This window comes from Paralichthys olivaceus, chromosome 16 (assembly GCF_024713975.1).
Source record: "Paralichthys olivaceus isolate ysfri-2021 chromosome 16, ASM2471397v2, whole genome shotgun sequence".
Taxonomy (NCBI): Eukaryota; Metazoa; Chordata; class Actinopteri; order Pleuronectiformes; family Paralichthyidae; genus Paralichthys; species Paralichthys olivaceus.
This window is the reverse complement of record NC_091108.1, coordinates 5,001,652-5,024,120: the sequence shown is the minus strand read 5'-3', so window position 1 is coordinate 5,024,120 and position 22,469 is coordinate 5,001,652. Positions and strand designations below refer to the sequence as shown.

Below are 22,469 nucleotides of genomic sequence, written 5' to 3'. Positions count from 1 at the left end.
AGTAATGTGACTTTATCCAGGACAATTCTGTGTGAGGCAAAGTTGTGCAACAGCCCCAATAGTGACAGAAATTAAGTTTTTAAAGAACATTTTAATAAGAGTGTGTGATATAATAGTTTGGTCATTGGCTCCTATCTAGATATTTTCTCTCCGAGGTCCCACCCCATTTTCACCATCATCACTTGTTGATTTTTAACCCCTGTGATACTGGCAGAAACCATTCAGCGGTCTGCAGATTGCTTCAAGCTCCTCATAGATGAAACGATCATTAAAGCAAATACCACAGTGGCATGGCTTCCCCATTGCCCATCTCTCCTCACTATGACTGATATTTAAACTAACCATAATTGCATGATGTGCTAGCAAACATTTACAGGCCTTCCAGTGCACTTTAATTGCTGCCTATGCTGCCAACTCTCAGTTGATGGCAGTGACACAAAAAAAGAGAAGGACTGTCAAGACATCCCGAGATGCTGCTGCTGCTGCTGCTGCTGCTGCGACCACAGAGCCACAGAGACATTAAGTCAAGAGTGTCACAGATTTAAAGTTAATCACGAGTTTAAACTTAAACATCAGACTGCATCTCTGATGAGTTATGAGACGGGGGAAGTGCTGGAAATTTAGCCGGTATACAGCTGAAAATTGTATTTTAATGTGCAAGGCTGAAATTGCTTTAATTACTTTAACAGAGGTTTTCTCGTGTCGCTGCATGTTTCACTGCCTCTGGGGCAAATCACTCTCCTTTGTCATGTTAGTAGCTTGTTAACACGGCAGATAGTTTATCACAAGTCCCCGACAGCAGCCAGGGAGATGTGTCATTAAAAATCAGAGAGACTGACAAATTACCCCCTCAGACGTGACTGAGAGTCTGCGACTGCTTTGGTACCTTCGGCACGAGAGAGACATCTTCTCTCTCTTGTGGTTTTCATCCTTATGATTAGAATTTGGTTTATAATCGTTTGGAGGGTGGAGGGATGAGAGTCTTTTTTATTTTTCAGGATGTGCTGGCTCAAACTCCTGCGAGACTAAGAAGCTTTTTAAAGAGCGCTGCCTACTCATTTGGGGTCTTTAATGGTTTTGGGATATTGCCTGTTTTTCAGGGCTTCTGTGAAGCGATGGCTGTGGAAGGAGAGGGGTTGAAGAGTTGGGGTGCGGGTGGGCAGGTGTGTGTGTGTGTGTGTGTTGTAGGGGGAGGGGGGGAGGGGGGGAGGTCCAGGCCAGTTCAGCACATCTGGAATATATGAGGCCTTGAGGTATGCAGTAATGCAGAAAGACATTCTGAAACTCACAAAGAGACCTTCATCCAAGCTTTCTTTCTTTTTCTCTCTTTTTCCCTTTCAAGAACCAGTAGCTCTGTACTTGGGACAATATTCAGAAGAGCCACGGACTATTTTTCTTTTTATGAGACATTTGGTGTGAGGTTTAAAACTTGGCGTTTGCATTTTATTCTGTGCGCCACTCAAAAGTCAGTCTGCTTGTCTTCAGGACAAAGTGAACCCTGTGTCTGTTAAAAATCTACTTTCTCCTTTCTAAAACAAAGTTTTTTTAAAAACGTAATTTCTCCCAAAAATTACAGTGAGACCAAATTTAATAGAAATCAAAAGATCTCCCAGCTTGCTTGATGCTCAACTGTGGCACTGGATGATTTTGAACTCAGCACACATGACTCGAGTCCTTTCTCCCGTCACTTAAAGAGCAGATCTGCACAGCCTCAAAAACTAGAGGCAAAAAAAACCCTCCAAAAAACAAACCCTGAGCATGTGCTGGAATCAAGAGAGTTCGATTCACCTCTGAAGCTGTTATTCTTCTGGACACAGGAGAGGTAGCTACAGGGATGGGGCCTCCTCAGTTTAGTCTCATGTATGTTTAGTTGGGGGGGTGGGGGGGAATGGGGAGTGGTGCCAGAGCTATAATGGGTCCAGCATGTGGGCTTGTAGCTCCACCCATCAGACACCCCCCCTCTGCCCGGTCACTACAAGAGAAGAGGAAACGCACAATCAGCATTTCAGGACCTCACGTGACTTAAGAAAAATGGAAAACATACATATACTTTTACAATCAAGTCTTTTTCTTTCTCTTTGGACTGATGAGGAAGAGAGATCCACAGAAAAGTATGATGAATGTATGGACCGAACTGTCTGGGGTCTACTTTTTACATGGAGATGAGGAACATATGGTTCTTCCACTGATGGGAAAACCTTTTATAGCGCTATAACTTTAAATGAAATTCTTGTGAATACTTTTCTCACCACCAGTCGACGCTGTCCCAGTTCGTCTGTTATCTCGGACCAACTGTTCTTCCTGGTTCATGCTGTTTAATGGAGTATTATCAGGCTGATGACATTTCCTGCAACGTGGACTTTAAGTAAAGCTTGCGTCTGATCCCTTTGAATCATTCCCACAATGCTTTCTTGCCGGTATCAAACACATGAATCCAGTTTTTTCTTTTCCGAGGGAGATTTCACATTAAGCCTGTTGTTATCTGCAATTTTTTTAAGGCCTTATCATCCCAGTGGTATGTTAAGCAGTGGTTGTTTATCATAGCTGAGCCTTTGAAGAGGAAACATCCTGCCTCTAGACTCACTGAAAGAAATCAAATTTGTAATGTGATGTCTGGACTCAGCTGAGCTGGTCGCTGCGGTTTGTGTAACAGTTTAACTAGAAGCTATCAGGTTACACTGTTAGTCACTTCATTTTATACGTTGGAGCTCAGCACCTCTGTTGGATTTTAATGTCCTCTCTTAAAAGACATTTCTGGACAGTTGTAGGTCAAAGTTTTCATCAGGTCAATACTTACTACTGCACCGGTCCTACAGTCACTGTTCTTACATTAGAATATTGACGGTGCAGCAGAACTGAGCTGTTATTGCTTGTGGGGAATGTCATCAGATTACAAGGTACATTTACATATATTTACTTTCACTTAGTTGGGGGATATTTTCACCCAAATCAACTTACAACATTAAAGCTTCACCTTACAATAAAGTGTTTGATTTGTATCACAAATGTATTCACACAAATGCAGAGTTTAAAAGTCTAAGCAATAGTATGAAGCATTGCTCACTGATGACCAATATGTTATGGTGACTAAAGCTTGCACACTTTCAATATAACTTTAGATATATACAATGCTGTCTAACTTACTTCAGTTGATTACTTTTTGTCTCCATATATTTTCTTTTATACTTTTCTTGTTTTTGTACAGTAGCTTTGAGGTTTTGCACTCACGTAGATTACATAATTGTGAACAATCATCGGCTGATGTGTTATTGGGCTTGAAACACTTTTTAACTCTTAAATATTGTTGTCAGAGTCAAAAATCTATAGCATTTGCAGCTCATTTACTGTTTTCACAGAGTCAGGTGGTATTGCAATACTTTATAATTAATGGATTACTTCAGTGGAGTGATAATTTAAGAGTCACTCTGTCGCAGTCACAGACCAAAAGGCAGAATGAAAGCCTACACTTTTCTCATACGTACATTTACTATTCTCCACACCACCACGCCCGCGATGAGCTTGAATTAAAGACCAACTCTTATTGCATATGTTTAAGCAAATGCAGCCTCAGGCAGATGTGCATTAAATCACGTCAATGCCCCTGCTTCTAGGCAAGCCTTAAAACACACTCTGCTGGACTTCTTAAATTCTACATAATCACAATATAACTGATGATGTGCCTCTGGGAACTGGGAATTGTATTTTAGAGCAAAACCATTTACACAAGGGGGTTTGAGAAAGATGCTGAGTGTAAAATTCAAATGTCTCAGGAATGAAGGCAGATTTAGACAATTGCAGGCGAGAGATGAAGTGAGAAACTGTGTTAATGGCTGCAAAGCTCAGTGGTTCCACGTCCATTGAAGGAAAAGAAGCAGAGTAATACTAAGAAGCTTGTAAAGCTGCCCCCCCCCCTCGTGTTCTCCTTGGCCCATAGACTCAGTGATCAGCAGCAGTGGGTTTTATCATCCCACAGATGCTGTGGGGGGAAACAATGGAGGTGAGGAGGGGGGGTAATTATGCCAGCTGAATGGTTCCTAGCATTTTTACTGCTCCTCTGCCAAGGTAGCTCATAAACAAACCTCTGGCTGAGCTGACAGATTTGGCCAACGGTCCCTGAACAGGCAAGGAGTGTAATGGATGTGAGTGTTGACTTATCATCAAAATGCCAGGTCCTATTAGTTCTTCTCTCAACAGCTGGAATTAGTGTAAAATTACATGCGGCATTTACAACATACACACTCGTAATACATTGTTTCTCGTACATCATTTTAGTTTAAAATTCAGCATTTAAACAGGTTCATTTCCATATTACTCAACTGCACTTGAATGCTACCTCATACTACCTCATACTCAAAAAATATTAAAAAGAAGATGCTTAAAATCAATGTTTGGAAAAATCCCCAAATACCCCATTACTGTGTGAATGTACTGCTAGTTTGCCGCCTACATATGATTGAGTATTTTAATGAATTCTTTGTTCTGCCTCCACAGCTGAGCCCGTGGACGTACTGAAGGCGCTAGACTTCCACAGCTCTCCTGATGGAGTTCGGAAAGTAACAGGCTTCTGCACGGCCCGCAGAGGATCCAAACCCGACGTGGCTTACCGAGTGGGAAAACAGGCCCAGATCAGCGCTCCGACCAAGCAGCTCTTCCCAGGTAACTCACAGTTCACCAGCTCATCTGGGTCTAATGTGCTTTGCACAAATAGATACCAACTTTATCTAGAGACTGAAGTTTGAATGTTGTTGAGTGCAGCATTTTTCTTCCTTAATGCTGTTCAGGAGATAGATAGCATTTTATTCTAGTGGCTCTCACTTCCTGGAAGTGCGGAACGTCAAATAAACACTTTTTATCAGACATCTGAAGTCTGTTCAAGTAAATATTGTAAAAATACAGGGTCTCAGATGATCTTTTACGATAAGAGGTGACATAATTTCACTAAGAGCCAATGCTAGCCGCTCTGTGAGACTGCAAAGGCAACTCTTAAAATGTTCCCCATCTTAGCGTAGCATTATAAAATGCTATCACTGCTAATTATACTATGGCCATGTTAGCAGCACTAACATTCTCACAATAGCTTAGCATTCTAGCATGTTTTCATTTGCTAATTCGGATAAAACATAAAGCTGAGGTGACCAGAAATATCATGATTGAAGGTATTTGTTGGAAGTATTGGACAAATCTAAAACTAAAACTCGAAAGATCACTGAAGTTATTAATAATTGAGAGGAAAAATGAATGTCTGTAATAAACTTTACAGCGATCCAACCAGCCGTGAGATGTTTCAGTCTCGACCAAAGGGGGGAACTCACCCCCCAACTGACTGACAGTGCCGTCCATAAAGCCACGTCATGTGCATCGTTAAAAAATTTAATGCCTGCTCAAAAAAATGATTGTTTGTATGAAAGTGTAACTGATGTTTTGGTTTTACCATCTTGTTCCATTTAATGACAAAGTAAAAACATCTTAAAGACACATTATATCTATTTCACAATGATGCAATCAAAAACTTTTAATGAAGCCCATTGCTCCAAGCACCTGCGTTTCTAAAATGCAGTGCAGACGTTCAGCAATTATTTTTCCAGGGGACGCCCATGTGTGCGGTGGCGTTTCAGTTGGCTCCAAAAGCCCAAAGGGGATGAGAGTCACTCAGCACATGCAGCATATGAAATGTCATGTAAACATATGACTCAGGGAGAGTAACACCGGATTTTTGTTATTCGATATTTTGGGGGAAACCCACAATTTACTTCAGCAAATCAATGAGAAGAGAATTTTTGCGGAGTGATCGTGTCGATAAAATGTCTGTCCTCAAGTTTGATTGCTGGCAGGCTTGGGAATGGCGTATTTTGGTGGATCTAGCAGGGTTTTCATATTGAACGCACATTTCCTCACTCAAAGACTGATGCCTGATTGTTTGTAAGAAATAATGGCATATTTATTTTTTCGGGAAAGAGTCCACTCGGAAAAACTAAAAAAGCTGCTGGACTGTGCACCCATTAGATTAGCTACCTCCGTACGCTCTGGTGTATTCACTGCTTCCCGTCATCTCCTCCAGTGTGAACGTCTGTCATCTGTGGCTGTAGAAAACCAGTGAACCTCTCACATTTGGTATTTGCCAGTTTACTGCTTTTCCATTTGCCTTTCGTCCAACTCAGTTACGAAACACGCTGCACTTAAACATGAGTACCATCCATAATACTATATAACAATAATGTTCACATCCCTCGGAGACCATTTCGTTCTTTTTTACCAGGTTGAAATGTAGAAAGAGACCCCCGTTGCTTACTTACTCAACACTGACTTGGCAAGAACGTGGATGTACTTGAAACTGAGTGCTGTTTAATGCATTTTCCCAGTCTGTGCAGTTCGTGTTAGACTTTTTGAATTTGGCTGGATTTTAAACAGTAAAAAGAAAATACAAAATAGTTTTAAGGAATGAAAACATAAGTCTCTGTGTTTTCGTGTTAGACTGGCAGCACACCTTAGACGTTCTGTTACGTAAATTTGAAGAATGTAAATATGCTTGAGAGGCGTCATGGAAGCAAAGTGTCAAAACGTCCTCAGAATTATTGTTTGAGTCATTGTATTTACAGTATTTGTAACTTTAAAGTGGCGACATCGCCCTTTCAGTGAACGCCAGGTCCAGTCCAGACGTTTGGGTTTATTGTGAGGAGAGAAAGTCAGAGGGTTAATAAACTCAACATTATTCAGTTTGGGCATTACAGTATAGTCGCCCTTGTAATGACATCACTAGAAGATTGATGTGGAAGAAAGCCCATTTGGTAAAATGGAGTCTGCATGAAAATCCAGACCCTTACATTAGATTTGGCTCCTATACATTAAATAGAGAATCTCAAAAACACACGTTTTTAGTTTGTTATTTTCCGAAAGATGCTAATTCATCTTCTACCTGACAGTGAGTACTCTGAAGGCGCTCATAAATAAAATGTTTTGTTATTATTAGCTGAGAGTTAGATGTAAAGAACAATACCACTCGCACATCTTTGTGTCAGATATGAAGCTCCCACCAGTTGCAGTCACTCATTTACACATTGAATCTTGTTTGTTTCATTCATGCAAACCTGGAGTGTAAAAACATCACACTTTAGTTAAATGTATGGTTGCTAGACTACACTCAGATGCTGGCACTCACTTCTCAAGACTGATATCTATTTTCTCATCCAACTCTCAGAAAGAATAAGTGTTTTTCCTTGTAAGTCACAGGATTTCTTCAACTTTAAGAAGAATGGTGGCCCATTATCTGCAACATCCTGACCCAACATCCCCACAAGAGCTGTTTAATGAGATGTAATTAGAAATACTGTGGTTATACTGGGACGTTCCCATGTGTGCACTTGTATGAATCTGATGCACAGCAACGCTGTAAAACCTCTGGCAGAAATGTGCACTAACCCAAACATTTTTAACTACATATCTGTTGGTCTTTACCAACATACCAACCTATATGCCTGCTGCTTGTTCCACTTTCAGGGGGAGTTTTCCCAGAAGATTTCTCCATCCTGTTTACCATCAAGCCCAAGGCTGGCCTCCAGTCCTTCCTGCTGTCCGTGTACAACAAGCAAGGCATCCAGCAGCTCGGCGTGGAGGTGGGCCGTGCCCCCGTCTTCCTGTATGAAGACCAGCATGGCAAGCCTGCCCCAGAGGAGTACCCCCTCTTCCGCTCCATCAACCTTGCTGATGGAAAGTAAGTGACGGGTTCTCAAGAGAGCGGGGTGCTTTATATAACCAGATGAATCAAGGTTGTTAAGTGAGGAATTTAAAATCTTGTGAGTGAAGCTTGCTTAATTGGCTCCAAAACAAAGCAGCATAGTTTGAGGCTCATCTTGAGCAGTTTATCAAGATTTATAGGTTATATTGTACGCTAAACCAAACCAGTCTGCTTAACATATTTTCTCAAGCCCTCAAAAACTGTTCAAGCCTGGTAAACTGAGGATTTATTATCATCATATTTGTTCGGTCATTAATACCACATGGATCAAATCAGACAGTAATGTCACTGTAAATAAATTGCTGAGTGCCTATTATACAGTGGTATACAAAGTAATGGACATGATTTCCACAAGTTGCCGTCCAGTGGTGCTGAAATAAATAACTGTTAGAAGTTGCCATCGATCATTTGCACATATGCTCAAAGAAATTTGTTGAAATGATCCCATATGTGGTTGTCTGTCTGAATTCTAGAGGGGGGAAAAAAATGTTCTAAATCCGCAGTACAATCATTACATTCAATTTTCCAAAATCTTTTGCTTTCAGTAGTGGGCAGTTTAGAAAATTTGACCGAGTTGAAATGTGCTTCAAATTTCCAAAGAGCTGTCCCTGCACTTAAAAAGCAAAACCATACCCACACCAGAGATTTGTCAGATATCATTAGGCTTTTCCTGAGTGTCTCTGCGGCACTGTATCATTTAATGTGTGTACATTTCCTTACATACTCAAAGGTGCGGAACCTCAAAACCACGTCTGATTAAAGTGATCAAAACCTCTCTGTAACGGCACATGTGTTTTTACAGTTTGTATTTTATTGATGAACAATTTGCCAAACAAGACTCAGGCAAGCAAATCAACCTTTAGCCTAATCAGATGTTGGATTTAGCTCTTACGGTTTTTATCACATCATAAAAGACTCAAGGACTGAAGCTATTTTCTTATAGAAAGTGTGAGAGCATTTGTCTTCCCACGCACTAAGTGTTGTTCTCATGCTGCACAGATGGCATCGTGTCGCTATCAGCGTGGAGAAGAAGAGCGTCACCATCATTGTGGACTGTAAGAAGAAGTTGACCAGGTCTCTTGGCAGAAGTGACCAGGCCGTCATCAACACAGAGGGTATTACTGTCTTTGGCACCAGAATCCTGGATGAGGAGGTCTTTGAGGTAAGACAGCCATATTTAACCCTGCTTACATGGATTAAACTATCTGAACTGTGATGGTTGGGGTGTGACTTTGTTTGAGAATTACAAGTTTTTGCTTTTCTTGTGGAGAATTGGACGAGAGGATCTTGGCTATGCATTAAGTTCTGACGTGGAACAAGGAGACTTTGAATTTAACCTACCAAAGTTTCTGCTGCACTAAACTATTTGCCACCTTTGTTTATGAAGTATCTACATATATTCACCTTTCTCGTCTAATTCTTGGTAATACAGCAAATACAGCGTATTTCCCCAAATATCGCATAGTTGCCAAGGTGCTCATTGCACCTGTGCAGAAGATGTCAATACTGCAGTGGCCACAGTGAGATTATTATTGTCATCAGTGGTTTTTGCACATGGTATTCTGAGGAAGATAAAGTACTTTTCACCTCTGACACGTAAATCTTTGAAAATAGATAGCCTCAAGATTTCCCCATCTTTTACACAGGAGTGTCTTTCACAAATTTAATGCAGACATTCACCGCTACATTGAAGTAATTATGTTTTGGCAGATTTCTGAAGGCTCACAGAGACGCAGGCGACTTCTCTGGTCTGGTTGAGTGCAAGTATAATTGGAAGCATACTGGGAATCCTACTTTCAATGAATCTTATTGACTAATAATTTTAGTGTCTTATGCTTTAAATCCACATGGTTTAAGGCTGAGAATTTATTTGTCTTTCATTAGCGTGTGCATACAGTAAATATTGAGTTTTATTGGCCAGAACAACAATATTGGCTTTGTGTACTTGGTAAGAGCCTTGGGCAATGTCTGTGGAAAGGCTTCTTGCACATTGTGCTGTCCAAAGTGCTTTATATTCCTTTTTTTGCCTCTTTACACAGGTTTGACTTAATAAAACAATGACTGTGGACAATGTGCTATTTAGGATGGAAGGTTTATGCTGCTATTTGTGAGGGTTTTCTGGATATTTCCCTTAATAACTCAAGTAAGAATAGGAATTCACAGATTAGTGTATAGTTACTGAGATGGAGATTATGAAATGGTGGCCCGGGTTGCCAGGTTTAGCACAGGTAGGTTTGAGCTGAGTGGAAAATGTGAGCTGAATGCTACCTCAGAAGACAATGGCCTGTCTTTGTAGTCTGCATGTGGAATGCTAAGTAGAACGGTTTCCAAATTGTTTGCCTCCAGGTTCGAGATGTCTTTCCAGAGGAGCCACTTAAAAACAGGGTGATCACTGATCGTCTGAGTGTGATCTGCTTTTCGTTAAGGAGTTCACATTGCTTCATGTCGTGGTTAAACATATAGACAAGCAGACGTGTCAGTATGATGACCTAATATTTGTCATGTACTACTGCCAAAGCACAAGTAGTACAACACTAACAAAGATAAAGACTGTAAGAGTGAAAGCCACAATGATTCGAATTGAGATTGTGATTAGTGTGAATAAGAGTTGAGTGGATAAAAGTCGCCCAACACATTCACTACAAGTCATTTGCTCTTTTTCTGGACACATATTACACTAAATGGTGTTGAATTACAGTCATTTGTTTTATTCTCATCTCAAAAACTGAGAAAAAAAAAAGGTTCCTTTTGGTTCCAAGAGTTGAGGCTTTTAGCACGTTGCAAGGTGGTTTTAATCAGTGTATCACACAATAGCAATGCTGTCGTGACCCAGCTAAAAAGGCCTATCTCAAAAGGTAATTATTTCCACTTCAAGTTTAATAATCTTGGATTTGCTGATTTCAAACTGGCTACTTCAAGGCAAACTGCACTGTGGACGGGGAAACAATCTTACTGGCTGCAGTGTATGTGGGTAATTATTGAATATTCGTGTACTTAATAACAGGTTTGTAAAATAGATGTTATCCATGTGTTTGGTTTGGATTATTCTCTTGGGATTTCTACTTTGGCATTAGTTCTATAGCTGTTGCAGGTGCACTGTAATCAATATGCCTGGTGGCTGTGGAAACGTCTGGGACATTGCCCACCTAATTAGCTTATCAGATAAACATGTTGTCAAAATCTGAAACACGTCACCTCTCCTCTTAGGTTTTTGAGTCTTAGTCCCTCCAAGGTACAAAGGTGTTGTATGTTTAGAGAATATAAATCTTACAGAGATGCACCAAAATAAAGACTTGGATATAAAAATGTTTCATCGCCTATAAATCTGATTGTGCGCTATAGGTTCAGATAGTGGACAACAAGACACCTTGACAACTACTTGACAGAATAAAGGAATAGTTTGACATTTATATGCTTTCTTCTTGAGTTAGATGAGGACATTCATGCCCCTTTGTGTTAAATATGGAGCTGCGGCCAAGAGGTGATTAATTATAAAGCATATAAATATATAAACAGGAAGCAAGCAGAAACAACTACCCCTGGTCGTGCAGGAACAGTTTATTATCTAACCTGGTCTACCCATCCACCCTGCACGTCTCCAGTCTAAGACTTCCAGAAGTCACGTCATCTATCTGCCAAGTATGCAGAGGTGTTATCAGGTGCAGGTTAAATTTTAGAGGGAGCCAAGCTAGACGTTTCCCTGCATATTTCTCCAGTCTCTTTAGGATTCAGAATGCACATTCAAAGTCATCAGAGGATGGATTCCAATGATTTAGTTGATTCTCGATCGTTGTTCAACAACATTGTTTGGTTAAAATCTAACTTTTGCCATTATGTTGGTGTAGGTTAACAGACCTTGAAACGAATTGCAAGATTATTGTTGAATGTGGTTATTCAAGATACCCAGAGGACCTTCACTGATGTTCTTGATATCCTCTGGACATGTTGTTGGGGATCCTGGTTCATTTACTGGAAGAGGCCAAAGTCTTTTCCACATTTTCTCTCTCACATTGGCCACAACCAAATCTTGCCCAACCAAATTCATATCTAAACTTAATTTGACTTGGTAACTCGAACCAGGACATTCTCTGCAGCTTTCTTTCCACTGATTTACAATTATGATAATCTTTCTGGAACCTAAAAGATAAAGTTAGCTTTGCCAATTGAGCCTTTTCTTCTGGTTTTTGGTTTTGCCCTTTCACCACTAGCACTGCTTTGAGCACATGGCTACCTTGCTGCAGTAGATTGCATAAGCAGGTGTCAAAGCTTGGAAGTACAAGAGTGAAGTTTAGGGGAAAGAATGATCAGTGTGCGCTCAGTCTTGGCTCAGAGTGCACAGCTGTTTAAAAGATATGCTTGCAGACCAGGCCTCCAAATGCCTTTTCCGCCTTTCCTTGCTTTTCTTCCTTGTAATAAAAGCCACAAGATATTTGAAGTAAAAATCATCTCCTCGTCTCATTTTTATGCAAATCCATTTTCAAGACTGAGTGGAATCCTTTGTTTGCTCCGTGGGTCAACATGTGTGTTTATGTGGGTGCTATAATGTACAATACATGCATGCATGCATAAAAGTGCAGGTATGTGTCTGTCTTTGTGGAAGACATGGGAGAAGTAGGCCAAGATAGTTTGTTTATATGACTGTCATTACTCCATGGTAGATCGTTCCAAATTGCTGTCCCTCCAGCAGGACGAGTCATTGGCAGCTGGATCTAACACGGCTCTGATGGGCTCTCAGCCTTAAAGTGAATCATTGTTTATGGTTGGGTTGGCAAGAAGAGAAATGCGCTGACTGTTTCTCATCTGTCTCAGACACTTTTCAACCTCTAGTACCCGTCACAGAATGTTTTCTGCTGGTGTAACAGTAATACAGTCATTATTTGAGTGTGTGTGTAAAGCGTATCCGAAGCTTTTCAACATTGTACCTTTACCTGACCTCCTTGTCCCATGTGCTGTGACCCACTAAATGGTCTCAGCACGACCTGGAAGTAATGGACCCAAGGTGCTTCTTAAAAACTTTTGCAATTGGAAAAGTGCAGAGCGAGGAAAAGCAGATGGAGAGAGAGAAGTAAAGAAAAAGGCGGGTAGACAAACAAGCAGATGGTTCAAACAGTTCATAAGTTTTGTGAGCTACTGGCAAGCAAAATGTTTTAATATTTGAAGGGTGCAAGACATTTGTATGCCCCCAGTGCTAGAAGAGAAACCTTATCCCTGCGCTGACCACAAAGGCTGCATTTGATAAAAATGCTGGGAGAAATCTGGAGAGTATTATACATTTTTCCTCTTCCCTGCTTCTTGGTTAATTGTTGTCCTTGTACAGTTTTGAAATTCCATCTGTCTATTTGTTCTTTCAAGATGTGTTCCCCTCCCAGAGTTTGGAAAAGCAGCACACGTGCCAAGCTTGTGCAAAGGTGGGCATATGGAATCACATAAAGAAAATGCAGGAATAAAGTTATGGTTAGAAAAGATAATTTAAGTTTTCATGTAAAATATCTGATGTGAACAGGCCTCTGAACCGGCCACATCTGGCTGATGGGGCCTGCGAGGTTCAGTGTCACCAGAAAGGTGAAGTGACACCATCAAACTTTTTTTTTTTGGTTTTTGCAATTAAAGCAGGTTGCAGTGAGGACCCTGGAAGATTCTAATTAATATAGTTATTTACTTTCATTTCATATCTTAAAGTGAAATGACTGTTTATCCCTTGTTGAGAGCTTGCAGGGTCACTTTTGCCGATATATGATGTTTTCTCTTCAGTATAGCAACAAGTCAACTAGATATTGATCAAGCAAACATATAATTTGTGAAAATATTGGGGCCTTTTTTCCTCCCACCTCTGCACGTATGCATTTGTGTCTCACTGGGTCAGACTGTAAACGCTTTGGGCATATTTCCAAGTGTTTGTTCTGGGGACATTAATATCACACAACTGTTCCTGCAGACAGTGTCTTATTGCATCTGGCCACAGACAAAAACCTTTCAGCCATTTAACTTTGCACTTACACCTTGTTCTCTAGGCTGTAGAAAACTATTTATAGTTTCTGTGTAAAACAATAGTAAGGCTATACTCTGATTGTTTTCATTATCGATTACTCTGCTAATTATTTACTTTTACTAAAGCTCAAAAATGCCAGGTTCAGTTTCCAACCAACCACCAACATTTCTAATTCACAGTGATGTAAAACAAAGTACATCCGTAGATCTTGATATTGAGGATGTTGATATTGGATGATGTTGATGATTTTTCAGTTTTCCAAATCACTGATTAATGCTCCAGCTGTGTCCAGATTGAAAGAAGAGACACTGGCCACATCCAAGTGAAAGTAATTGCAGCTGTAAAATTCTGACATTAAACTCATACTGTACAAATATGTTTGAGATTGAGAGCTGCAGCTTTTCTTGATTTTTACATTTCACCTTAGGCAGAAACACAGATATTGACATATATATCCAGGCTAGTGCAGATATGACTTGTTATTTTCACCAAATGCAAAAGTTTTCCTGCATCTTAAATCTCCTATAGGCAGCACTTCATTCCAGCATTACTCTCAGTCACAGAAATGCAGTGCAGTGTTTGGATGGTTAAGGGATAACATAAGAACTGTGCTTGAAGTAGGAGTGTGGGTGGGGTTCGTTGATCTCTGGCAGAATGAGACAGTATTTGAATACTGCTTAAGAAGAATTCTGTCTCTGTCTCTTCAATATGTCTACAGGCCGTGAAAATATGAAGACCAAGGTTGGTATCCATCCAGAAACGGACACTCTTATGTTGATAAAGTTTGTAAATCAAGCATTGCCTTAATTTTGTAGAGACAAACACAGACTACATTTTGTTTATGTCTCTAAATTAGTCCAACAAATGCAGGATGAGAAAACCCTTGTGCTTCCTCCCATCTCTGATCCGGTGCCAGCACGAGCTATCTGCATTTAATCAAAGTTGTGTCTTGATCTTCGAGTTCGGTCATGTGCTTGATGCTCGTGGATGAGATCATGTGTGCTCATAATCGGGTGTCAGCAACTCGCCTCATCATTGTTCTCCATCTCTCTGAGCAGCATTCTGATGCTGGCTCTTGACATCCTGCTAACAGTGCAACGACAAGGACACATTTCAAAGTCTGACTATTAGGTGATCGTCCATCTGCCAGTTATTTTCCTTAAGTGGTCCTAGTAGGTCTGGGGGGGATGTACTGTCCGCAGGAAACGTCTGGGTCACGAACCCATGCAGGGAAAATCAGAAGTGTGTGTGTGGTGTTTTGGATCCTTTACAATCAGATGTGAAACATTAACACAAGTGAAAAAACAACTGTTGTGTTTATTACAAGTGGTGTGTTTATTGTGTTAAGTACTTTTGTATTTATCTTGTCTTGCAGCCTTTAACAAACTCTTGAATTGGTTTGCCCCACGGGTGGAGTGTCGATGGAAGAATGATTCCAGTGTCCTCTCTTTTCTTCAGTCACATTAAACCTTACATGTACTTTTTCCCAACCAGTTGTCGCTACAGTTTGAGATGAAGGTTAACATGTGTTGAGGCGTGCCATATACACATATACACACACACACACACACACACACTTGCAAATTGTACACAGACCCATTAATGGATCGATTGTAGTGCAGCCTAGACAGATGATTTATTCCACAGTGTCCGTGCCAGCTCCCGAGCCAGAGCCAGGGCATTGCTCTAGATCACTGCTTGAATTCTGAGGAGGAATCTCAGCAGATGCCAGAGAGATGCACAGTACAATCCAGACAATAACATCAACACAAGCACAGAGATGCAGAACGAGGAAACACAGAGTGGAAGGATAGAGGAGCATGGGAGTGATTGAATCTCTGACTGGTTTTATAAAGTGTGTGTGTGGTCTCTTGACAAGCCCTGAATGATGTTTTTGGACCCTCCTGCATGTTTTCTTGTTTTACTGAATACTTTGTTGTTTTATACACTTTGTATTATAATTGAATACATATACACACAACGTATACCTCCACCAAGGCCCAGTAGCTTCCTTAAATTCAAACAAATTCACACACACATATCAGTTCCCTAAACAGGCCAGATTTGTTTTTCATCAAGATCCATGAATACTTGCCTGCAAAACCAGTGATAATGTCAAACACATTCTCGCAATGTTAAAAAAAGTGATGAAGAAAAATTCCCCCCTGAACTTGATCCTCACCAAAGTTGAATGCGTTCTTTAAACAAGTTTCATTGAAACCACAGAATTTGCATTATCTTACTTACAAACAAGCAAACAAACCAACCAACCAACTACCAAACAAATGGACCTGAGTGAAAACAGAGTGAGTAAAAACGAAAAAAGGTCCATGAAGCGCGTCTTTGTTTTCTAAAGGCCCTCTCTGTTCTTTGGCTTTAAGGTTGGATCCATTTGTGCTAAACCTTTGTCATCGTAGTTTTTCTTCATTGTAGTAGAGGTTCACAAGGTGCAGGGTGAACTTTAGCGAGCATGATATTTTCCCCTCTATAAGCAGATTCTCTTTTCGCCGAAACGCCCTGCTCCACACTCGGTTACACACATTCACACCTGGAAGCTGCCCAGTGCAACCGCAGTCGGATCTCATTGGCCTCACTTTGCATTGCTCACATGCTGCCCACTTATTTTAATGAAGAGGCTGCGGAGGTGGATTCAGAATAGAGACAAGAAAAAAAGAGAGAAACTATGAATAAATGGTTTTTCTCTTGTTATTATTTTGCAACTCTTCTGGAGAACTTCCTACAGCTGCAAACCTGAAACAGACAAGGTTTGAATTGTTAGGCTTGTGGGTAGTACTGTTTGAAACTTATACTTAATACTTTTATCTCCTTCTTCTATAATGAGACCTTAGCTACAATTTACACCCAAGATTCTGCAAACTGAAAAGATGTTATTCCTCAAAAACCTCAGAGACTAGTGGATGGTAGAGGAACTCCACGTGGGGTAAACTGTGAAAATACTCATTCATATTAAACCAATAATGAACGTGTTTTCTTGTGAGAAGAGAGATCTGCAAGTCATTGATAAACACATGTTACTGTTTAAAGCCTTAATGGCAGAACCGCAGGTGGGATGAAAGTTATTAAACACCAATGCATCATTCCATATGAAGAATTTATTAATATCACCTTTGTTACAGTTGTTTGGGTTGTCCAATCCCCTGTTGAGAGTTAGTGGTCACATATGATGGGAGCATAGGGCAGTTAATATTTAATGCAATCCAGAGGTCTAAGCTTGTACAGATGTTGCCTCCTGTAATTTAATGCAATCTGCATGTATGTGCTTCCTCTGGAGAGGCCACCCTGATTGTGGCCTTTCTTCACCTTTGCACAGCACTGAGGTTTTTCTGCCCATTCATTCGTCCTCTAGGTTACTTACACCAGGCGACTTCTGACAAAGGTCAGCGGAGGTGGCCATATGGTTTATAGGTATAGATAACATTCCCTACACCAGTGACACAGCAGTTCCCGGTTGAGAAATTCCTCTGGAGAAAATCATGGAAAAGGAGCCTTTGGCCGATCGAAGAGTTGTGAGCAGGGATCTAATTTCCTTTTCCAACAGCTCATGAAAACCAGACGGCCTAAGATAAGTACAGACTTTGGTTATTTATCTGCTGTGTAGCGGACTTACCATCCCGAAGGGCTGAGGGAAGGGGCCTATACAATAGTTCTTTTTTATAAGATTACAGACCCTTCTAAAGCCTTGAGCTATTCCATAAAACTATATGTAATTAATAGCTAAGAGACTACTGCGGCTGGGAAGCTACAACATCTGCCTTGTTGTTTTATTGTCACATTTAATTATCACCACGTCAGTGCAATGCTGCGGCAATCAGGCGAAGAGGACGCTTTAAATACTTCAAGGACATTAACATTTGGTTTCTATTTGTAATCATGAAAGAAACAAACAATGAATAGTGTGAGTGGTGAGAAAGGGTTTCCTGAGTTCCTGAGTTATTTTGGGTGTCAGGACTCTAAAAGTAAAATTCCCAGTCAGTTTATTGCACAGTTTTTGGTGACTGACAGTTGGAGCCCCTCCATTAAAATGTTAAAAAAGATTAGCAACTGTGTGAAAAAAGTGTGCAAGCCTGTGTACAGAAGAATATGATGTAAACGTTGGATTATGGAAGTGAAGTGGTCTGTTCTTCTGTTCCCTGATTCATGCCTCTGACTAATAAGGTTGGGCACCATTCAAATTTGAACAGTGCTGGTACTGGAGCCTGGATCTCAGTACTGGTACTTACCAGTATATTGTTTGGTTACTCTGCTTGCACTACTGTATGTTTATACTAAGGCTTTGGACACAGCTGAGCGTTGGCTAATGCAAGACAAAATTCTAAGCTTCCATCAAACAAGACAGTGAAAAAACAAATTAATCAATGTATTTGGCTCTGACTGCTGTGGTGCTAATGTCTGTTAGCCTGTGGTTGCTTTGTTGCTTCAGGTTTGATGTGTTCCCCCAGAAAGCTTTACACTTCACATCACAACTGTTTCACCACACCTGCTCTGCTCACCGTTGTCATGATTTACGATGAACGTTATTCTCTTCTTCTTCAGCATTCAGGTGCATTACTGCTTCCCTTTGATCTGGACTGTGTAGTCAACTCAGTCTTGCCCTCCTACTTTCTCTCTATGCTTTATTACTCCCATCCAGATGCGCTCCCAGGTACTGAATGGTACTGTCTGTTATAACTTGGTAGTACAGACGTAATTCGGTTTAGTACCCTTAAAAAGTACTGAGTTTGGTACCCAGCCCTACTGACTATAGCTTCTCCTCCATAGCAGCAGTGGCTGAGCATCCTGACTAGTAGAGCCCTTTTCCAAACCAACCTGGAAAAAGTTGATTTCTCAGAAACTCGGTTGAAATTAATTAAACTTATGGCCATAACATACTCATGTACCATTGTAAATTACCCAGCAGACCCCCTCTTTTTATGTTATACATTATGTGTTTTTTTTGTTGGGTAACAATGAGGATGAAAGAAAAGAATGCAGTGGGGGAGTATATGTCCCAGTCCATGATTCTCTACTCTGTGAATTTGTTGACTTACTGCATTCTGCTGACACGCTGCTTTTCTGTTCTTCTTCTATTCTTCCAGGGTGACATCCAGCAGCTGCTGATTGTGGCAGACCCCAGGGCAGCCTACGACTACTGTGAACACTACAGCCCCGACTGTGAAACCCCCAACCACCATGACACCCCCCAGGCTCAGGAAGCTGAAGAGGAGGTATGTATCTGGAAGGGAAAATAAGTCATGCCAGGCGGTGTGGATTTAGGAGGTAGCGAGATGAGCTGTTGTCCAGAGGGAGGGAAGGGAAAAGAGAGAGCTGGGGGAGGGTAAGAGGAAGTAAAGAGGTTTTTAGAGATAGTTGGATTCAGTGAGGAAGAGAGAAGTAAAGAAAAGCTGTGGTGAGATGAGAAGAGATGAAGAGTTAATGAGAGCTGGAGTTTGAAAGTTAGTCACGGTGATAACAAGACCTTGGAAAGAGAACTTAAGAATTGGGTGTTGTCAGTAACAGTTACAAAACAAAAGATGAAGTAAGACAGGGAAATAGAAGGCGTGGAATGGTGAAAATGAAGTAGGTCAAAATAAAAAACAGGGAGTTGAACTGAAGTTTACCACTTTTTGTGTCAGGAAATGTAAGCTAAACTGATAGAATGTCTGTATTTGGACATATTTCTGAGAGCAACATTTGAGCTGCACTGTGCAACTTTCTTGTTGTGCTGACCGGAGAACATCATGAGCCTGTATGCCGTACAAACTGAGACACAAGATGTTGTCCTCCCTTTCAACAAATGAAGATATGTTTAGGAAAAGTATAAAAAGTAAAGACATTATGCTTTAATGCCCAGAGTAAGGATTGGGGTTGTACAGTATTGTGTTATTTGAGATAGACCAGGGAAAAATCATCAATTTCCTCTTTTTCCTTAACCCCATTGAAAAAAAAAAAATCTGAATACACTTCAGCACCATAAACAATGGTCTTTGACAGATATTAGTAATAGTAGAAGCCAGTGCACAGTCATTGTGCCAGAAATACACAAAACAGTAGAAAGAAAATCCTCTGCAAATTGCATGCTCTTAAAACTTTTTTACAAACATTCCTTCAGGCCTAAGTGCTTTGACAGAGACAGGCTGGTATGAGTTTCTATGTAAACTCTAATTCGTCTCTTTCTATTGTCTCTTTCACTGGTGGAAACATGTTGGCGTATCAAAATACTTTTTTGAGTTTGAACTCCGTTGATATTTAACATTTTATTGCCACTGGCTCCAAAACAAGTGATGTTTTAGAGCCAGTGGCTCCTTCAAATTTCTTTGTGTCAGGAACTTTTTTTTCGTCATTAATTTTTGTTATTTTGCTAGTTCAAGCCTTTCTGTCGGCTGACATTTTCCTTCAGCATTTCACTAAATAACTGATGAGCTCACTCTGGAAACTTTTTCCTTTTCCCTGCCACGAAGTCTGAGCCCACTTTGGAGTGGCCCCGTGATTTATATCACTAACGAGTTCTGCAGGCTCTGCCCAGACTCCCAGGGAAATTTAAGCTTTTCCTTCCCCAGCTAGAATCCCAGTACCTGGAAAAGTAGACTTTGAATCCCTGGTTAAAAAAAAAAAATCAAGAGTCCATACTCCATTTGAAAATATTGGCTGTACAGTTGGTACCATGTCTTGGAAAATATTGCTTCATCTGCAAGTTGCTCTTCATTGCCAAGACAAGGAGCTTGTCAATTCTGAATAGACAGCGGGGAGGATTTTGCACTTAAGAACATTATAAATCTGGTTTATTCATTGTTGATTTCTGTACATTTATAACAGGAATAGTAAAATAATTTATTTCCTCCTGCACAACTTACAAACTGAATAGTATTTGCTCCAATTGTTAAACCCCTGTAATAGTTAAAATATCTCCAATTTGATTACTTAGAGGTCTGAACCCTCTTTTTTTTTTAATAACCAAACTTCTATAATTGCACAGAACGTGGCTTTGACCTTAGCCTCTGAAGATGTTTCTTGACCTTAAGCACTGCCTTTGCAGTTGTGAGCCACATGTCTGCAGCTGGGTTAAAGGAGGAAAGGAGATTGCTGCAAGAGACGGAAGAGGGAGCTTTTTTTTTATGAGCTCACTTCAGTATTTATGTCTTTGATCCAAGCCTGTGGTGAAGACCTTCAACTCAGCCAAGCACTTCAGTGCCATAAATCTTTATAAATCCTTCATTCGTCCTCTATCTTCTATTTTCTGACCCTGTCCCTTCTTTCTGTTTCCGCTGTCAGTCAGTCTAGTCGGTCTGGCCAGGGCTTCTCTCTTGTTTGACCCCTCACTCCGTCTTGGCTGCTGAAAGGAGGCCAAGCCAGCATCGCAGCAAAACCGTGGATCTTGTATTATTTTTATGAGCTTAGCAGTAGTCCAGGGACTAATATTTATCCCTGTGTTGATAGAGCGTTGCGTATCAGGGGTCGGTCTGTTAACTTAATCTACCTTGCCTCCGTTTTGAATGGTTAGAGGAGCAAAAAACAAAACAAAGAGTTTTTGGGGAAAAAAAAGGCTTAAGTGGTAAAATGTTCAAATCACATAATATGCCATCAACATTAGTTATTTAAAGGAATAGTTTGACATTCTGGGTAATAACACATATTTGCTTTCTTGCCCAGCATTTAACAAGATAATTGATTCTTCTCTTTAGTACCAGGGAACAATAAGCAACTTCATTCCAGTTTTAATACATATTAAACATGTAAAAAGTGGTTTTCAACAAAATCAGGTTTCTACCCGCTTTAAGTCTTTATGCTAAGCTAAGCTAACTGTCTCCTGGCTTCAGATCCATATACAACAGAGAGACATTAAAGTGGAGTAGATTTTCAGAGCTAAAAAACACTAATAAGAATATTTTCCCAAAAGTTGAACTAAATTAAAGTAACTATATTATCCTTTCATGAAATTTAGTATGTTTTCTCTGTGGTGGGTCAGGTTGAAATTATATCTTCTGTGTAGAAAAACAGAAGAATAGCATACTAAACTGTCTATGTTATAATTTAGTGGAATATTTTCTAGATTACCAACAAGATAACAAAATGTCTATGCTCTCCAGGATTTAACAACATGCACTGCATCAAGAAACCCCATGGCTAATGTTTGCATACAATATTAACAATTAGAGGCAGATGCATTTTCACTGGCGTAAAATGAATTAATCTAATATCCTGTTTGAAGAAAACAGGGAATTTTAATAGCTGTTAAATTACGGATATGAATCTCTAAGCAAGGACATGTGAAGCTAAGGGGAATCGATGAATGCTGCTGTCAGCCATATCCAAAATAAGATCCCTTCTCTACTATGGATGTGAGATTTTCATTGTGTAAACATGTTATTTCTAAAATAGCATGATACAGTTTGTACTCTGTTGTGGGAATGATATACTCCTACGTACCATGTAAACACTGTGCAACATGTCTGTGTGACATTGTGCTGCCGTGTTTACATGATTGATCTAACTGATTGCCCCCCCCCCGTCCCTTTTTCCATACAGTACACTAACTATGAATATGGTGAGTTCTATGACTACAGTGAAGGAGGAGAGTTAACCACTGACCCTCCCCCAACTGAAGGAGTCAAGACCGAGGTAACACTTCACTAACACCGTTATCATGGCTCCTACCATGATAACACAACAACAGGATTTCTTCCTGCAAATGTACTCTGTCTTTCTCCCCCTTTCTTAATAGTTATTTAGCTATATACTCTAGATGCTAAA

At 40.3% G+C, this 22,469-nt stretch overlaps 1 protein-coding gene across 2 annotated transcripts in view; it reads left to right on the top strand.

Moving 5' to 3' along the window:
* The window catches only part of LOC109645414 (collagen alpha-1(XI) chain-like), a 77,905-nt gene that overhangs the window by 1,324 nt on the left and 54,112 nt on the right, over positions 1-22,469 (top strand). The window contains exons 2-6 of one of the 2 annotated variants that reach the window (XM_020111022.2): positions 4,492-4,656; positions 7,495-7,708; positions 8,732-8,894; positions 18,818-18,946; positions 22,245-22,337. In XM_020111022.2, the coding sequence (XP_019966581.2) occupies positions 4,492-4,656; positions 7,495-7,708; positions 8,732-8,894; positions 18,818-18,946; positions 22,245-22,337 (764 nt within the window). The remainder of the gene's footprint in view (positions 1-4,491; positions 4,657-7,494; positions 7,709-8,731; positions 8,895-18,817; positions 18,947-22,244; positions 22,338-22,469) is intronic. The other variant, XM_069511231.1, reaches the window with a different exon arrangement.